Source organism: Halichoeres trimaculatus, unplaced genomic scaffold (genome assembly GCF_033239565.1).
Source record: "Halichoeres trimaculatus isolate MK-OKI-2021-1 unplaced genomic scaffold, fHalTri1.1 fHalTri1_scaffold_11, whole genome shotgun sequence".
Lineage (NCBI taxonomy): Eukaryota > Metazoa > Chordata > Actinopteri > Labriformes > Labridae > Halichoeres > Halichoeres trimaculatus.
In genome coordinates, this window is record NW_027437189.1 from 15,616,992 (window position 1) to 15,636,335 (window position 19,344).

At 37.8% G+C, this 19,344-nt stretch overlaps 1 protein-coding gene across 2 annotated transcripts; it reads right to left on the reverse strand.

The window, feature by feature from the left end:
* Positions 1-1,808: 1,808 nt before the first annotated feature.
* On the reverse strand, positions 1,809-19,137 carry LOC141799837 (interleukin-17 receptor D). 2 transcript variants are annotated; one of them, XM_074682218.1, is made up of 12 exons: positions 18,731-19,137; positions 11,774-11,858; positions 9,334-9,489; positions 8,777-8,895; positions 7,132-7,255; positions 6,792-6,830; positions 6,511-6,656; positions 6,297-6,371; positions 5,682-5,748; positions 5,181-5,327; positions 4,922-5,094; positions 1,809-2,800 (listed from the first exon to the last, which is right to left on the reverse strand). In XM_074682218.1, exons 1-12 carry the CDS (start codon positions 18,851-18,853, stop codon positions 2,312-2,314), a joined length of 1,743 nt encoding a protein of 580 aa, XP_074538319.1. In that variant the 5' UTR covers positions 18,854-19,137; the 3' UTR covers positions 1,809-2,311. The 2 variants fall into 2 exon arrangements, with proteins under 2 accessions (XP_074538319.1, XP_074538318.1); XM_074682217.1 differs by having other exon boundaries at positions 1,809-2,908.
* Between the last annotated feature and the right edge of the window lie 207 nt (positions 19,138-19,344).

A 19,344-nucleotide genomic window follows, 5' to 3' on the forward strand; every position in this document is an offset into this window, starting at 1 on the left:
CAGAAATGCAGCCCCAAAAGGTTTTGAGTAAGTAATAAACTCATGTCACACCTGTGTTTTCTTTTTTACTCTGTTGTAAAATAATTAACAGATCAGTTTGATAAGCCTTTTGGTAAACGTAAGGTTACAATTTTGGTTGACCTTTCTCATTAATAACTGAAGTTATTAGTTGTTATAAGTTATTAGTATTATTAGAGTTGTTGAAACAAAGTCCACTTTTTCTGTTTCAACCCATGTTTAAAATGTTCATCACGGACCAGGGTCTGGAGGGCAAACCCACCTAGTTAGTCTTTCAGTTTATCCACAGTATACAAACACGATTAACATGTGACCCCAATGATCATTAACAAATAACCTCTGTGGTGTTTGGTAGGAACTGAAGGCCCCCAGATGTCAATGCAGAGGGAGGAGAGAAAACTGCTGCCTCTTGGAATTGGTTTCAGGCAATGGATGAGGTGATGGGGCAAAGGCCCAGTATAGCCCCGCTGATTCTCATCACCTCAGCCATGGCAAAACCTGTGGCAGCAGCTGTCTCTCCTCCAGAAGAGGACAGAGGGAAAAAGAAGAGAGAGACTGAAATGATAGAGTTTTTGAGGGAGATGGAGGAGAGAAAGGCAGAATGAGAAAGGAGAGCAGGGGAGAGACAGAATCTTAGAAACCATATCAGCTGTTTTTTTAATGTTGGACAGAATATCTATCAATAGCTTCCACCTTAGCCTGCATGGGCCGGGCCGGACTTCTCCTTGGCCTACAACTTTGCCACGGTCACGGTTGCTTAAAGGGCAACTCCGTTTTTTTGACACCTGGACCTTATTTATAGGTGTGTGCATGCTCATATACTCACTCAAACAAACATCGTGCAGCTCGGAGTCCTTCAGAAGTTATTTAGATCCAACGGATTTTAGCCGCACTTAGCGGGGGCCACGGCAAGGGAGCTTCAGCGCGGGACATAATCTCTGCAAAATCGCTCATTTTGGCTATATTTTTTCATTCATCACTATCCATCGTTATCACAAACACACTCCTCTTCTGTTGCCATAGGTGAACACTGTCCACAATGGCACCACCAGTTTGCATTGAGTCGTGGACGTACTCCTGTTTGTTGTTCTTGAGCCAGCTCTTCGTCTCTCTCCCTCTGCATCCTTCTTTCATGGAGCTCCTCGTTCGTGTACTCAGGCTAGAACCGGTAAGGACAACCGTCAAACTCGAAGTCGTAGTCTGAAGATGGTAGACGAGCTGACTTTATGATAACACTGGCGATGGATGAAAAAATATAGCCGAAATGAGCGATTTTGCATAGATCATGTGTATATATATAAATATATATATATATATATATATATATATATATATATATATATATATATATATATATATATATATATATTGTAAATTTTGTGATCTCAATTTAAGATAAAATTACTCAGGCTACAGAAAGAAAGTTGAAACTACCGTATAGAACTAATATCCTTATCAGAATAACTGGACTCTTTGGGGGTTTTTGACTCTACATTATGTTTTTTTATTTTTTCAAAAACAAAAGAAAATAAAGGTTTCTTGGTTGCTCACCTTTTATTGGTCCATTAGTCGAGTCTCATGTAGAAAAAACTGTCACAACTTAGTTATATTTTAAGCCAGAGGACACTTTTTGTTTTTTAAATTAAGTTTTAATAAATGACAAGATGCATGGGTAAAAAAATATCTATATTATGAACATATAATATCAAAGAAATACAAGCTGTCATCATCAGCATGAAACAGCCTTAACATTTGAGTCCACCATTTTTATGAGAAACACACGTGCATGACTAAAATATGAACATGATTGTAAACATGCAGGCATAAAGGTTTATGATGTACTTCAATGCAAACATTCTCAAAAGATTACTTCAATAATGATGTAAATGAAATTAACATTATTTGTACAACACTGGGATTTGTCCTGTTTCAGGTTCCAATAGCTTCTGTCAACTCAGAGAAAAAAAAAAAAAATCAGAGACATTTTAAGACTAAGATAGCTTAATTGCGCATTACTCACATTGATGGACATTTTGTTTAGAAATCCTTCATGCTCACACACAAATGTAGCATGTTAACAAATTTCAGAGGTCAGAGTGCATGTGTGCTGCTCCTGAAGCACACGAAAGGCAGAGGTGGTTATCAGTTTTGTTTGCTTTATGAAACATGAGAAGCGTCATTGTATTGGCCATTCAAAAGCTGTGAGCTTATGACTTCACATGTTTGATGATAAGCAAGGCTGTTAAGTTTTGTGGCCCTGATAAATGTCTTTGTTAAGTTCATTTTTCTCTTTTTATATGGCAGATGTCTCAGCCAGTATGAGCTGCCTTTTTTGTGTTTCTTCCTCCACCTCTACAGGGTGACGCTTTTTTGACCTCATTTCCGCCCCCGCCTCATGGATAGCTTGTTGAAGAGCTGCTCCAGCTGGCAGCTTCTTAAATCCTTCCTCTGAGATGTTGCTGATCTTCAGGTAACCCCCTGGCCTGTGCAGAGCCACATTGTGAAGGTGAGAAAAGAGCAGCGGTAGATCTCGTGTCAGTGTGTAGTGAGAAACCAGCCTCAGCTCAGTGGGGATGTCCGTTTCGGTGGAGTGCTCAAAAATGACTGACATGTATTTAAAAAGGTCCTGACCCCTGGCTTTAGCTTGGCCCACCTCCTCTCCAACCAGCTGCACGGCTACATCAGAGCTGAAGTTGTTGGGCCTTAAGTCTAACCATGTGTCTGCCTCTGTATCATCCGTCTCGTCCTCCAGCTTTGGAGACTTAGATTTGATATTGAGGCCCTGAGAACAAACAACCAAGATGAAGTCACTCTGCTGGATCTGACGACAGTACCAGGCCATACTGCCCTCCCCAGCAACACCCAGAGAGTCCCAAAGATCCATGCACACCTAGGAGGGGAAAAGAGAACAACTTCATGAAAAATAGAAACAGAAAAAATAGACATGAAGCCTTGCTGAAACTCCTGCTCCTTTTCCACATTTCCCAGGAAAACTTCTTTTTTTTTCTTGTTATCAACTCGAACAAGGTTTTAAAAAATTATCTTGGCTGAATCAACATGAGTGACTGCAAATTTAACCTTGTACCGCCAATCACATGTGAAAAAATTCACAAGCGCACAAGATCATCATCAATCACTACTTCATAAGCCAACAGCTTTTTCAATAAAAACACATTTCTGTAATTGGAGTTTAGAAGTCCTGTCAAGGTACTAGTTTACTGAGGTTAATATTTGATAGTTTGATTTAACTTAAAGTAATGGACACATTTAAGTTAAACTAGTAAATGCTCATTAAAATGTTTATAATTTTTAGATGCTAGCTACTCAGTTAGCCATCCAGTTTTCTGTTAGCTTAGCCAGGTTGAACCAAAAACTGACAGGCGTAAAAGTGGTAAGCTTACATGAGTTCATAAGTTGTTTGTTATTATAGCTAGCTAACTTAACTTTGTGAAACCTGCAATGAAATATGTTGGCTCCACCAACTAAACTAACTAGCTAGCTAAAAAGAAAATGTTTAAGTCACTTCCTGATATGTTGCTTGCTGGCTTGGTTTATGAATACCAGCTAAAAAGAAAATGTTTAAGTCACTTCCTGATATGTTGCTTGCTGGCTTGGTTTATGAATACCAGCTCTAAAAATTGATAAATGTCATTTATAAATGTTTCATCAGGCACATTTGCATAAATATTTTTAATGACAAATATTTATGCCTTCCATTCATGACAGTTAAACTCAGGAAAAAAAATCCGCAAATCACTTGAAAATTCATTTATAATGTTGTTTAAAATATTACATTATATGTGTTTGCATGCATGTCTGCTTGTAACAAACCAAAATGTTTGATATTTATACATGTATATGAACACGTAAATGCAGTTAATATAAATTCCCAAAAAGTTCAATGGAAGTTCTTCAACTTTGAAAATTCTGGGAATTTTGCACCCCTAATATAGATATCTTGTTTTTGCTCTCAAGAGTCAATAAAAATGTACATCTGTGTGTACATCAGAGACAATACAGGCTGGGAGTCAGGTCCAACCTCAGTGATGATTTTATCTTTCATCGTTAGCCTTGGGCCAGGAAAAACACAAAGCTGCTTATAAGGTCTCAATTCTGCTTTTTGGAATAACATTCCTCACAGCATGATCCAAATTCAGAAATGGACTTTTAAAAATTGCCTCAATACTCATGCTAATACGTGGAGTATTCTGCAATGGGGGAAAGTAGCGGAATTATTTGGTGCTTTCTGTGTCTAAATTTAGAATTATCATCTGCTCTGCTTGTGAAAGACGCCTGGTGCTCCCAGCCCAACGCAGCTCCAAATCACTAGCCAGACTCTTCTCCTCTGTTGTGCCGAAATGGTAGAATGAATTACCTAACTCTTTACGATCCGCAGAGTCCCTTTCTACTTTTAAGAGATGTCTGGAAACTCATCTGCTCAGGGAACACTTACGCTGGCCCTTCTCCTCTTTGCCCTCAGAGGTAAAATGAGTCAGTAGGTCTAAGACTCAGCTCTTATGATTACTACTGAATTTTGTTGAAGATTTAGGTATACTGTTGCAGCAATTAATTGTAGTTTGTTGGCTTATTGATTACACCTTATTGAACCCCCCCCCAAAAAAAAACAAAAAAAAACAACTTGCACTTAAAGGCAGCACCTGCAGCCGAACAACTTGTAGCACTGTTGTCGTACTAACTAGGTTTTCCTCCTGTCTAAATTCTTGCTTGCGTTGTACGTCGCTTTGGACAAAATCGTCTGCTAAATGACACTGTAAACTGTAATTTACATAAAGACAAATTTTCATCAAAAATTACCATTCTGTCATCACATCATATACTTTTTAAAGTACATAATACTATTTATATTAACTTTCTATTAGTATTACTTTTCAGGATCCTTTACCTGAGTGGCCATGTGCTGTTGTATAAAGGCCCCCAACTGCATGACAGCCCTGATGTGAGCAGGGCCATCATTGCTGCTGTAGCACATTAGAAGACGTGGAGGGCTCGGCCTCTTCCCTGGCAAAGCCACCACTTCCCCCTGAGTCCCACTCTCCTCATCCTGAGTTATAACATCTGAACAAACCATAGGAAGAAAACCTGTCAGCGCTCATCAAAAGCAACTTGTTGTTCTACATGAAAAGCTTTATTTGTTTTTGCACCTGGCTTTATGTTTAGTTTCTTCATGTGCAGTTTGGGCTTCCTCCTAGTGAGAGCAGCCAGACAGACGATAAGCATGGCCACCACAGCCAGACACACTGGAATCAACAGAGCCAAGGAGGGAGTGACAGAGAGTGGGGAGGTTCCTCCTGAGAGTTAGATGACAAGTCAGAGAGAATTGTTGTGAAGACGTTATTAGACGTGAGGATGAAAAAAAATCAAGCCTTGCTCTCATCTACCTGAGCATATCAGTGCCTGTAACACCAGCAGAAAATAACAAGAAACAACTGACCTCATCTGATGGTTACCCCTAAATATAAACAGTACAAAACTCAGTAAAGATAACTGTAATCCTGATGTTTACTAATGTTAAAACTGAGATACTGAAGTAAAAGTGAAAGTAAAAGTTTTTTTTTTTTTTTTTTTTTTTTTAAATAAATGCTTTAAGTGTGACTTTAAAATACTTGACGCTTGAAAGAAATCTTAAAATAATCCTTTTTTACCTTTTTTAATGTGCAGGACCTGAACATTGAATGTTCTCCTCACTGCATCCACCTCATTCGCTGCAATCTGTGGCACAAGAAGATTGAACATAAAAATATCATAACCATACATTGTGACATAACTAAAACAACAGTTTGGCAAACCTGCCTCTATAAAACCTTTTTGGCCACTTGGAGGCAGTGTAACAAAGACAGCGGTCTTTGTGCACTTGCTTGTAGGTTTGTACCAAAAGACCTGTTTCTATCAACACTTCATAAAAACACAGGCTGGTGCTTTCCTGATGAAAACCTTTTTGACTTATCAACCATTACTACTTTCCATGTTGCTGAACAAAGAGACAGTTTTACTGAAAATGTTTGAAAGGTGAATATTTTATGTGTTTTAAATGCATAAGATCATCTGAGTAGTGAACAGCTCACTTTGTTCTGGCTGTCAGATACTTGATTTTAATATCTGTTCAAACGTTCAGCTAATGTAAATGACCAAAATGATCAAAACACTGAGGAAGGAGAAAACTGTGCAGTAATTGAGTTTTAAATCATTGGCATGGCCAAGTTCACACAGACAAGGACATAACATTTGTACAACTGTTAAAAAAATGAATTTTCATTTACCTCACAGGTGTAATTGGTTCCTTCTTGTAGGTCCTCCAGCTGGAAGCTGTGGTGAGTTTTATTTTTGGGTGAATTCTGCAGAAATTGAAGTTGTAGTTATTTAAATTATAAACTTTTTTTTAAACAAATGCAGTAAGTGACAGAGAAGAAATATTGATAAAATTAATAAAACCAAAAAGCAAAATCAACGTCTGCACAAGCTGAAGTCACTCACAGGTGTGATGTCTGTGTATTTTTTCATGCCATTAGCGTAGCACAGCGAGAAATAGCTTCTGATGCCCAGGTTTGGTGGAGCCAGGTTAAAGGTGACAGTGACAGCCGTCCCTTCCTGCTCCACTTTGATTTGTTTGGGGTACCAGTCTACAAAGAAATTAGAAGAGGTTGACAGATGATCTTACTCCCAATAGGATACATTAACTCAGGTTAGAGGATTATTCACCACAAGTCTTTATGTAGGTTTTATAAATTACAAAAGTGACAATCATATAAACTCACCTTTTTTGCACTGCTCCAGGCCGTTCTTTTCTGCACACGCTGCAAGATCACAATAAACTTATTACTATCAATTTGTTCTGCAAACTCTGACTGAAAGACATGACAAAAGTGACAAGTTTTGAGAGGATTTTATCACAATCACTGCCCTTTGTGCTTTAGCGGGTAGACTTGACAACTCATTTTTATTATTTACCCCGAGGCAACAAAATACTGTGTAAATGTCACTAAAACTTTCTGTGTTCTCCATTAGTTTGAGTGTTTGTGTACAGTGTGTGTGTGGTACTATCCAACCTAAAGTCTAAAAGGTTCTCACACATATCCTGTATAATGAAGGTCTTACATCGTGTGGAGAAGATCTTGCTGTGGTAGAAGCTCTTCCACTCCTCAGGTACTGGCAGTGCCATGACGGTAACAGCATACTGAGAGCCCAGAGAGAGGCCGGGGAACGGGTCCGACTTGTACACCTGCAGGATGCAAGAGGAACCATGTCCTTAGATTTCTCTACATACACTTCAGTGCCTTATAAGTAGTTCAGCAAAACAGTGCCCTCATGTAACATCTCACTTTGTCTTTTACTTTTTGTAATACAGGTATGACAAAGGGAATATCTTAAACACCACATGGGCCAAGCTTATTATGTGATTACGTGAATTAACTGTACCCTGAATGATGAGTGCTCATTTAACATGGGAAACTGTGTTTTAGACTTTGTTAAAAAAAAAAAAACTTTTTCTCACGATATACTGAACTTATCACAAAACAGAGTCACTGACAGAATAAGCTGTTTATCATTGGTAAAGAGGATTTGGCTAATTTTTATTGGTGCAACATACTCAGCTCTGCAGCTCATCCCACAAATGCGTGTGTCTTATAGATGTGACACTGTTTGAAATGGGAACAAAAAGGCTTTCCAGCTGTAAAAGAAGTATTGCCAAGAAGCATTGTTGCAACAAAGTAATCCATGTTCCTGACATGTTTTATATTCTTTTGTGTATTAATACATTTGTTGCCCAAACAGGGAACCTCATTTCATTTGGTATAAATACTTTACAAACAAAAATGTGTGGAAACTTGCTGTGCATCAAAAGAAATGGCCTGATGTGATGTTTAATGGTAAGTTATCATGAATTATTTCATAAATCTATTTTTTCTTTTTGGCAAGTAAGGGATTTACTGTTCAAAGTGGGTAACAATATGTTTCAGAGAAATGCATAAAAAAGGCCTGGGGTCTTGGCATAGTTTAAAAACGTGTTTTTTCATATTGTGCACTTCGATTTGTGACTCATTGGAGGGTAAACACCGACGACATGTTCTTTATGTTTTCAAGCTCCTCATATTTTTTGATGAGATTTTTTTTTCAAGGATGGAAATTTATTTGACCAACTGTTTACTCTGTTCATACAAGCTTAGTCAAACACTCATATATTCTTCATTATTACAAGCAAACTAGACACCTTGCACTGTTTTGTTCATTGGATTTCCTCTTTGGCATCATCTGGTTCATGAAATCTCCCTCTTGTTTATCAGTGAGTACAGAGCTTGAGTCAAGTCTGCTTTTTTAGTGTGGGATTTAACTCATTGATCGTAAATATACTGGTTTAGTCATGTGTGTAAGAGCCACACAGCTGTGAGCACAGTGTGATGGCGTAAATGAAGTGGAATGTAAAGTCCTCCAGGACATTCTCATCACAAGAAACTACAAATATTTCTCTTCTAAAATTTACAGCTTCTTTATCATCTGTAATGTAAAACGGCTGTTTTCTTAAACGTAGAACTGTGTCACTGTGATCTTATTCACAATACAGCAGAATTTTTTTTACCATTGGGTCAGTATGTCCAGAAACTAAAAGCTACTTGTGTGTTTTCTTGTTGAAAATTCTTTTCAAAGCCAAACTTTGTTCATCCAAACTCTAAATTAACCATAAGCAGTGCTGTCAGTTAGATCTCCTAAGAGGCATACTCCAAACAAGCTGGCTCCCTCCTACCTTGTGAGCATGTGACGCTGGGAGGGAGAGGTTACGGTGGAAGAGAAAGAGCTGACAGGCATTGGTGGACCCTCCCAAAGCCTGTAATGACACCTGAAAGCCTCTCAGGAAGGCGATCCCTGCAGCATAAACAAAAGAACAGAGTGAAATCAGTGTCACGGTATCAGTGTCAGTCCATCTTTGAAGCTTTATTTTTATTTTAGTGTCAAATACAAGAGGGATTATGGTGTCACAATGTTTCAGTGCACGGGCAATTTAAGTATAAGGATGATTGGCTGCCATCTGTCAGAATCTCAGTCAAACAAGGTTTCATTTGATGTGCTGTCGCTCGCACTTTTACTTAATTACATTCAACAACTATGTCTTGGTTTGCCACCCTGAAAGACATCTTGTTTCAGTCAAATCGTGACATAAAAATTGCTCTCATTGAGGTATGTTTGACATTTTAAATGAGTTTCAAACCGGTCAGGGACTTTGAACTGTACAAACCACTCTAACATCTCCCCCCAAGACTTACTGTGATGTGTGTATTTGAGCGTACACATGTATTGGCATACCGTAGTGACTGGGCTTCCAGGACACAACAATGGTGTCAGATTTGGGGTTTGCCTCTTGAACAAACTCAACCTTCACATCATTTGGTGCTTGGACGTAGTGCTGGCAGAGTTCAGGGTCTTCTCCTAACAGGTCAAAACACGGCCATGGAATACAACCTAGAGAGAGAGAACAATGTTTGTAACAGAGCATGAAAGTGTTGGAGAGAGGTTCAGCTAATTTCAAATAACTTTCTGCTTTTATTTCTGAGGTGTAAGAGAACAGGAAATCTCATTAAGACTAGTCTATGGTCAAAGATATGGTTAGCAGCCCATAAACGGTGGGGAAACACACCCCCAGCTACAATGCTGAATAGTGACTGTGTGTCCTTCTGCATGTAGATAAGCTAAAACTCTGAATTTAAAGTTTTTTCTGCTGAAGGAAGCACATAGTAGAGAAGGATAACAACTATGATAGTAACAGTGACCAATGGGAGTTCTGGTTTTAAAGGCATACTTACTGTGGCCAGAGGGGGTCAGCTGATTTGCAAAGGCAACAACACAAATGCAAAAACTACAACATGAATGCAAAAGTGCAGCCACAACTAAAGTTAAGAGGACAGTTATCCTAATATATATAATATATGTTGGGAACGTAAGTAAATGTTTTTTTTTTTTTAGTTTGTTTGTTTTTTTTACCTTCAGCCATGATAAATACAGCTTTATCACTAATGTTAGTGATTCATACAGTGAAATATAAGATGACATTTTTTTTTTTTTGGTAAATAAAAAAGTAGAAGTAAGGCTACTTGGCACCGCCTTGTTGGCTATCGCTGCCTTTTGCAGCAGCTCTCTCTTCTCTGTCCATTTCTTGTAATTTTTTACGTCTCTTTTTTGTAATCTTTGTATTTGGAGTGGATCATTACTTTGTATGGCTCATTTGTTGGTCATGGAAACCAAACTTTTTGTGGCTTCAGAGATTTTTTTCTACTTTTTCTCCTGTGTTTGTCTGGAGATCCTACATGTAACCATGGCTGCATTGTTTACATGTGAACTCAGCTGTTAGCAGCCTATAGCATGTCAATGCTAACTGGTGCAAGGCCTGATGTCTTCCCACAAGGTGAGGAGAAGGAGGTGAGGATGATGTGCTGGCTCTCAGGTGTGAGCTAAGATGTGACGACAAGGACCTGTCCTTCCATCCATCGTTATTGGGAATGTAAGATCTATCTCCAATAAGATGGACAAGCTAGCTGTGCTAACCCAGCTACACAGGGAATACCAGAGGGCAGAGTAGCATCATGTTATTCACAGACATTGCTAACGGAGCTAACATCAGACACCAACGCCACATTGGAAGAGCTTCACCTGCTGTGAGCAGACAGGATCTAGGAGACAGAGATGGAGCATGACTGAAGAAGCTCAGTCCTGAACCCTGTGGAGGTGGAGGCTGGCTGAACTGGACACTGATGGACAAGCTGCCATCATCTATTTTCTTATGGACCTTTTTGCATTTTCTATACACTTTCTTACTTTTGTTCTCTTGATTGCTGCTGTGACTTCAATTTTGTTGTACTTGTTACAATGACAATATAGTTCTATTCTATTCTATTCTATTCTATTCTATTCTATTCTATTCTAAGTACAGTGAAGGATATCACAAGATGAGACCCCTACAAAACTATATTTATCATAGATGAAGTGAAAAAAATTATCATTTACTTGCTTTTGCAACTGTTCTGTGTCTGTTGGGATAACTAACCTTTATAACTTCCGTTGTGTTGTGGCATTTGTGTTTGTGTTGTCGCTTTTTTGCATTTGTGTTTTTTCTCTTGCATGATTCGTCTGACACCTAGTGGCCACTGTACATACTGACCTAAAGCTGAAGCAACAGAAAAGGATGGATCATCTGAGTTAGATGGTAGTCCATGAAGTAGGTGCTTAAGTTTTTAATCAGTATTATTATTTAAAAAAAAAAAAAAAGATCTGCAGCGGATTGATGTTAAACTAGTAGGTCCAGATTTTTTTTTTTGATCTTTGCATTAAGACAATATTAGTTCAGTTGTAGTGGTGTCATTAGAGTAAAATTTCTACCTGTTGTCCGTAGCTACTGCTTTCTTTTCTTATAACATATAACATCTGAACACAATCAGTAGTTGTGTTTTTACTGCACAGTGGTAACTGATCTATCATTTCCTCCTCTATTTGTTTTAGAGGCTTAACAAATCTTCAGAAGAAGTGCAAACAACATGATAACGACTTATTACAATGCTCACACTGTGAAGTGTGGCTTTACGTTGAGGGCACACAGGATATAAAAACACACTGAGGGAACATGTCACTGCTGCAAGTGTGTGCTTGCCAACTGAACACAGTCAATGCTGTGACACACTTTCTCTGTTTATTTAGTAAACAAAATGTAAAATGTGGACATTTGTATGCTGGAGGTCTGTGAGAGCACACTTACTTCCAAACCTGTTAATGGGCTTAAAACCCAGAGCCCCTTTCACATCTGCTTGGGTGATCCTGCAGTATTCACATCCTGGTCCCCCCTGCAGAGCAGGAAATAAGTAAAACACAAGTCAGGGTTTCAGCCCTATAACTTTTATCTTCAAATTTGCATTGCATATTGAACATCTGTTTTACACATGGTAGGATCTGATGAATTCAGGTCGAGGAAACAGAGAGAACATTTAACTGGAACACAGAAGTTATGATAACACCAAAGAAAGCAAAAACATTGTGAGTTCAAACAATGGACTTGGTCCATCTTAAAAGAAACCCAGAACTGTGTACGTGCCATGAATAATGGTTATTTGAACAAGACCTTTCCCACAATCAGTGGGACAGAAAACAAAAATCTTGTCAAATGGCCCAAGATACAATTCAGTATGATTCAGGGCCAAATTAAATCAATTTTGGCTCACAAAGATTAGTGCTAAAACAAAGCCCTTATCAAAACTATATAATACCCTAAATACTTTATTTTCTCCATAAGATTTTCTACATTTTCCAGTCTCTGTTTTTGTTTATCAGATGAAACTGCAGACACTTTACTTTGCAGTCTCTCCTGAGCTATAGGCACAAAAGAGCTTAAACTGAAACGCTTCTTGGACCTCTTCTTGGACATTTTTGCACTTTCTATACTCTTTCTTACTTTTGTTTTCTTAAATGCTGCGGTGACTCCTGAATTTCCCCTCGGGGATAAATAAAGTATTTTCTATTCTATTCTATTCTATTCTATTCTATTCTATTCTATTCTATTCTATTCTATTCTATTCTTTGTTTTCAAAATAAACAACGAGGCTTCACAAGTTAATGTGGTTTAAGTTTAGCCATCTCAAAACAGCTGAGAAAAAGGCAGGAGTTACGATGGACACAAAAGCTTGAAACTTCAGAGAGATGTCTTGAAAGTTATGGGTTGCACAAGCACAAGTAGTGGTGTGCTGATAAATAGTTCACAAAGTGTCACAGACTGACAGGGATGAGGCAGATGAACTCAGTCAGGGACAGCACAGAGTCATGTGGTCCTGTTTTCCTTGTTTCACTTCACTATTAGTGGAAATGTTCAGTTTAATATGAAATAATCCTTTCCTGAAGTGACCCCTTGAGGAAAACAATCCACTTACTCTCCTTTAACCAATCCATCACCAACAGGTATTTGAGGTATGAATATTGCAGGGCTCACATGTTTCTTACTCTGAGTTTTCCCTTTTTAAAATTTTATCAGTGACATATTTCTGTCACGCTTTATGAGTAAAACCAAGTCAAAAACTCTGAATGCCTGAAGGGAAAGGCTGAAATGTGTTGTCCTCACATTAGACAAGCATCTTGTCTCTGTAATTGGTCCCTGTGTGGAATGTGGCAGTTTTGAGAAACGGTTCACTCTGTTGCCCCGAGATCTGACTCATCAGTATTCTTGCCTGGCCGAAACCAACATACAAAACTCAACAGTATTTTTCTTTCAGGGTTTGCAGGTTCTTACTTGTTTTCGACAAAAATACTGGACATAAAAAAAACATGTAATTGATGGTTTAACAACCCAATTTAAAATGAGAAACATGGTGCTGCTGCAGAATGTGATTTTAGCAGTTTTTTTTTTGCTGAAGGTTGTTGTGGTGTTGCACTCAGGAGATTTTAGAAGACATTTACATTCTCTGCTGTTGTGTAAGTCATTATAGTTTTCTGATTCATCAGCAAAAATGTCTAATTGTCATCAGTCTCATTTACCATGAAACAGTTACACATAATGCAAACTTTCTCCATATCACAAGCTGTTGAGACTCAGTATTTGGCACCAAGAACAACCAGCCTATGATAAGAATTAAACATTTTGCCACATTTCTTTTTTTGCCCAATTACAGAACAAGGGTCAGTAATTGAGGTAAGGTCACAATGCAATGCTGCTATTAGCTGATTGCAACAATTTGTGAAAAGTGAATAGTCACATGTGTAAAAGTAACCATACATACTATAACAGGAAATGTCCACATTTTCTTGATTTACAAGAACAATGAAATGGAAACTTTGACCTTAAAGATATGTTTTTTTGTTTTTGTTTTTTAGTACTTTAGAGGATTCAGCTGAAAAGAACTGATTGAAATATAATATGTACAAGTGTGTATAAATTGTTTTATAACTACTTTAATGGAAACTGTTAACTTATTATCAGACATGTACATCTACATCAACATAAGAAACAAAACCGCTTCCATGGACGCTCCTATCGTGCAACCTCATGTTTCTGTGGTAGCACAGGATGGCCACTAGTTGGAGCTGTTTATGATACTAATGACTGAAATGTAGTGGTCAGACGATGAAGATGAGAGGGGGTTGAGTAAAAAACAAAACAAAAAGCAGCAGTTATAAATCAACTTTTTGTATGTCAAAACATAACAAAAGGAGGATTATGTACGTAGTGTAATACAGAAGAATAAGCCAGACTTAAGCCATTCCATACTACTACTATTACTACTACTGCTAATGATGATGATGATGATATTGATAACATCAACAACAACAACAACAAAACAACAGTAATAATAATAACAATATTATTATTATTATCATTATTAATAATAATAAAAAATTTTTTTTTTTTTTTTTAAAAAGAGCTTGCATATAATCTAGAGTGATAAGAGCTAACTTTAGCTTCTCTTGGGGTAGTTGTTGTGTTGTTGGAGACTTTATCCTCTTTGTAAACAACCACCCAAAGCTTTTATTCAGACACTTTATTCACATAAAATGATAAGTTGTTACAACAACAACAACAACAACAACAACAACAACAGACTTTCTATCTTCAGGCTGCAAATTCTGCAAAGAAATTCTAGTTATAAGCTATTTACTTTGGAAAAAATAAATAAGCATTGTTACATCAGAAAGTTAAGGAATCAACATGTTTTCCCTCAGTTTTGGGTTGATCTTAAGATAACAATTTTTTTTGTTTGTTTTTGTTGTTTAACAGGTGATCACACCAGTCTTATCTTAGGTGGGATGCAGTGTGCCTGTGTTGACATTAAACACAAACAGAAACAGGTGCAGTGTAGTTCTTTGAAGAGATGCTGGTTCATGCAAGGATTTGGAGTGGTCTCTTTAATTTTCTCATGGCTCTATAGATTGTGACAACTTGCCCTGCGGGTTTGGAGACCCAAGCCTGAACAACAGGTGAAGAAAACAAGAGAGAAAGAAATACTGCGTCTGCCTTAGGCGAGAGACAAAGTGTGTGAGTGAGTGTGTGTGTGTGGTTCACAATAGTAGTTGAACTGTCAGGTTGGGTAATGGCCGTCACAAAGTCTTTTTAACCTAAATGGTTTCTCGCACGCAAACTGATGAGAGAACATAATGGACGTTCTTAACATAACCTGCACTACTGAGAAGCTGTTCACTGAAAAACACACACACACACACACACACACACACACACACACACACACACACACACACACACACACACACACACACACACACACTGCATGAAAACATACAAGAGCTTGGAATATGGTTCAGCCAGGGTAAATACAGTCACTCACTCACATTTACACTTTGATCTTCCAAATTTTGAATAAATAATGTTGACAAAAGTATCAGCCAGATCAACACCTGCAAATATTCTTTTATATAAAAACTCTGTGGTTACACACACAAGAGATGAAAGTAACTTGATGCAGAACCACAGATGCTGGCACATAATCAAAATTGTCGGAGGGTGTGATTCAAACTGCACGCTAACTTAAGAGCTCAGCAACATTCGGCGACCTCAAATCCTTCCTTTGTTATTTTATTGATTCTGTACGTAAACAACTCTGTGCAGGAGGCTAAAAACAGAGCACTGAGACTCAAGCATGCATCATTATCGCCTGGAGCTACCTATTCTAGTCTTTGTTTACAATATTTCTGACATTTAGCTCAGGAATACAGCTCAAAGTCAAACATGTGCAGGTGGAAAGACATTTTGTTCTATGACGCTATAGCTAGAAAACTAGACTTTAGTGATGTGATCATGGAAAATTTCTTGTCAACTACAGAGATAAATTTGGCAAACAGTAGGTAAAGTACTCTTTCAGACTTATTTCACGTCTAAAGCCAAAGTCTTGTGTTTAAAATGTTAAAGTTTCTTTGTCTGAAAATAAAGAATGTCAGGAATTTAAAAAGAAAAAAAAACACTACTGAAAAAGACTCTGTTTACATGATCAAAGTGAGTGATTTATCTCAAGGCGGAGCAGAGGAAACAGAGGAACTCTGTATGTGTTGAGTTTGGAGCCCCCTGTGCACAAAGTCATACCTCTCATGCTTTTGCTGATCTTGTCCAGTACTTTCACTTTTCCATTGTTTTCTGGAAAAAAAAACCTGTTTTCCTTTAACTGTTAATATTTGTGGTTTAAAATATATCAATATATTTATGTTTGCTGTTGAGCTGTAACAGGCATTAAGAGGTTTTATTTGGTCTTTTTTTTTTTCTTTTCATGCCCTGGCTAGTAAAGTTGACTGAATCTAAATCTCTACCCGAAGACAGGTCAATGGATAGAGCAGGATGAGGGTGAGGAGTGATATGGGGAAAGAGGCTGCAAGTTGGACTCAAATCCCTGGTCACCCCCTGAGGACTAAATGCCTCACTAGCTATACCAGCATCCTAGATTATTAGTTCTGAATTCTATCTTAGTCTCTCATATCAGTTGTTTATTATTTATCTTTATTTTAAACTTGCTTGATTTGCTTTTTCCTAGTTATGACGAGACTGAAATTCATACCGCTATATGACATACAGAAGCAAGGTAGACCATTAACAATTTTTTTCTAATTATTATGAATGTTTTGACCTTTGGGTTGAATGCTACATTTAAATGTTAAATAAAGCAAATTTCTGTTGAAAAAACTGATTTACCCATGAACAGAGAGACTGTGTCCATGTGTCACAGGAGCTTTAACAAAATATTTACAGTGGCTACAATTCTTGTGCTGTACCTTAAGTTGTTCTACTTACTGTTGATTCAAACACTTTTTTTAAAATTTATTAATGTTTTTTGACAGAGTCTTTTTTGTTTAGAGCCTCTCAACTTTGGAACGACCTGCCCAAGGTAATAAGGCTCACTGATTCAGTTTCTTTTTTTAAAATCCCTTCTTAAAACACACTTTTATTGCCTTGCTTTTATGTGATATAGGCTTTTTATCATTCTTTTGCATTCTTACTGCCATTTGCCTTTTACTTTAATTTCTACTTTTTAATATTGTTTTTATTTCTAACCTTTTTGTTGACTCTTGCACCTTAAAGGGCTAGCTCATCTTATTAATGAGCCTGTTTATTCATCATTTTTCATTTATTTACTTTCATTATCCTTATAAACTTAACATTATTGCTATTTTAACTTTTGACTTTCACTGCTAGTATTTTAACTTTCATCTCATTTTATCTATATAATTTATTACATATGGCTTTATCTTTACTATAAGATGGATTCTTGATCTGCCTGGGTTCTCTTCCCCTGTCGTTGTGTTTTTTTTTAAGTGTTTAGTGTACATTTGACCCCTGGTTAGTTTTTAATATTTCACTGTTTCTTTGCTGACTTTTGCTTTTGTTTTACTTTGTCTTATTGGGGCTTCCGCTGTAATAGCACTTTGTAAACCAATGTTTTTAAAGGTACTATTAAGTTATTATTATTATTATTATTATTATTATTATTATTATTATTATACTGGGAGTTGTTTGACCGAAAGCAATACCACAGAGCAAAGGGTTCATCAAGACAACTTGGAAAAGTTTAGCATATATATAGTCAAAAAGTGCCCCCCAAACCAAAAAAAAAAAAAATATGTACCAAAAAAAAAAAAAAAAAAAAAAAGGAGGAAACACTTAGCGCAAATCAGTGATCATAGAAAATAAAGCTGTCCACTTTACTGAGAACTGCTGCTGAATCTTGAGATCAAAGACTGTGTCAAATACTGGACAGAACAACATCTTTCCTAAAGTGAAACCAAAACTTTTACAGCTCCCACTTGAAAATGGCTGCAGTATGGGTCCTAAAGCCTTTATCCACCTCTGTAACAGATTAAACGTGGATCAAACCAGAAATTAGAATACAAGCTTATTAAAAAATGCTTTTTGTTAAAGAACTTAGCCCTGTCATTCCAGTTTATGAGCAGGTGTTGATTTTTCAGGGCAGTCGAGTTTTAATTTATTAGATGTTAAAACGACACTTGGTTGACAGCTCTGTTGGCAAATACAGGCTTCAGCTGCATTCTTTAACACACCAGCAGAATAGAGGAGTGAAAGAAAACGAAACAACATATTTAACTTTCAAGCCTATAATTGTCTGCTCCAGACCAACACAACAACCTGCTCCACAATTTGAGCCATATCAACTCTGCACGTGCTTTGACTCCACCAGCACATTGTGTTGGTTCTCATCCAAGACGTATTTTTGCGCCACATTTTTACAGCAGGAAGAGATGGAGGCACCATAACCACAATATTGTACAGTCAGTGTTTGGGGCTGAATCAGTAAAAATGATTATTTCTCCCTTTTTTCCCCAAGGGATTTAGGTACTTAAAAAAACTGACAGAGGGGAAAACTTGCACAACAGTTTTACACAAAGTTTTATTTATTCTTTAACTGTCCTAACAAGTTCTGTCTAAAGTAACACCAGTTTCAAAAGTTTTATGTTCTCTGAATTCAAACTGTAAACAAAGTCATGGTAAACTGTGCAGCAGCTCCCCCACAGCAAAACAATGTCAACATGCTGGTGGAGCAGAAGCACGTTTAAGTCCAGGTCAGCTGTCATTGCTAAGTGTTCTGAGCCCGACTACTTAAGACACACAACCTTGGTGAAAGGAGGAAATGAACATAGCTGCTCAAGAGGACAAGCCTGCTTGTGTCAACAAAGAAGAACTTGGTTTAATGTACACAAGAAGTAAAATCCAGCTCACCTGCCGTATACAGTCCATGCTGCAGTCCTGAGGAGTGATGGCAGCGTCTGTGACATCCTCCTGAGCCCAGAGCGGCCACCCAAGTGCCAAGAGATAGCAGAAAACTAGAGCTGCCTTCCACATGCTGCTACAACCAGCATCGCATTGTCCGACTGGGAGCTCCAAGACCTCAAACTCTTGTCTATAAACACTCACGTCGGACTGAACGGCTGTCAAAGCTGCAGGAAAGTTAAATCTTGTGACGGTGTCGTTGAAAGTGCGTGAGAGAGTGACAGGACCCTGAGAGGAGTAAGAGAGGAGGAGGAGGGGAGTGGTGTCTTTAGGCTACGGGTGGAGGCTCTCTGTACATGTTTTAACAGTGACGTTGCCAGGCTTGTTCATTCTGTGCTGTACGAGCAGAAGGCAAATGGCAGGTTTGGCTCACAGGAACAATTCATGGTTAGAAGCCTGAGCCAGGGAACAGTTTTCATTTCACACCCAAGACAAACACAGAAAAAAATCATCTTCATTTTTCAACAAGAGGGAAAAAGACTCAAGTTTTGGCGCCAAATGAATCAACGTTTTGTCTTCAGTCCAGTGAATAGTCAAAGCTGGCGTCTGATTTATTAACCACA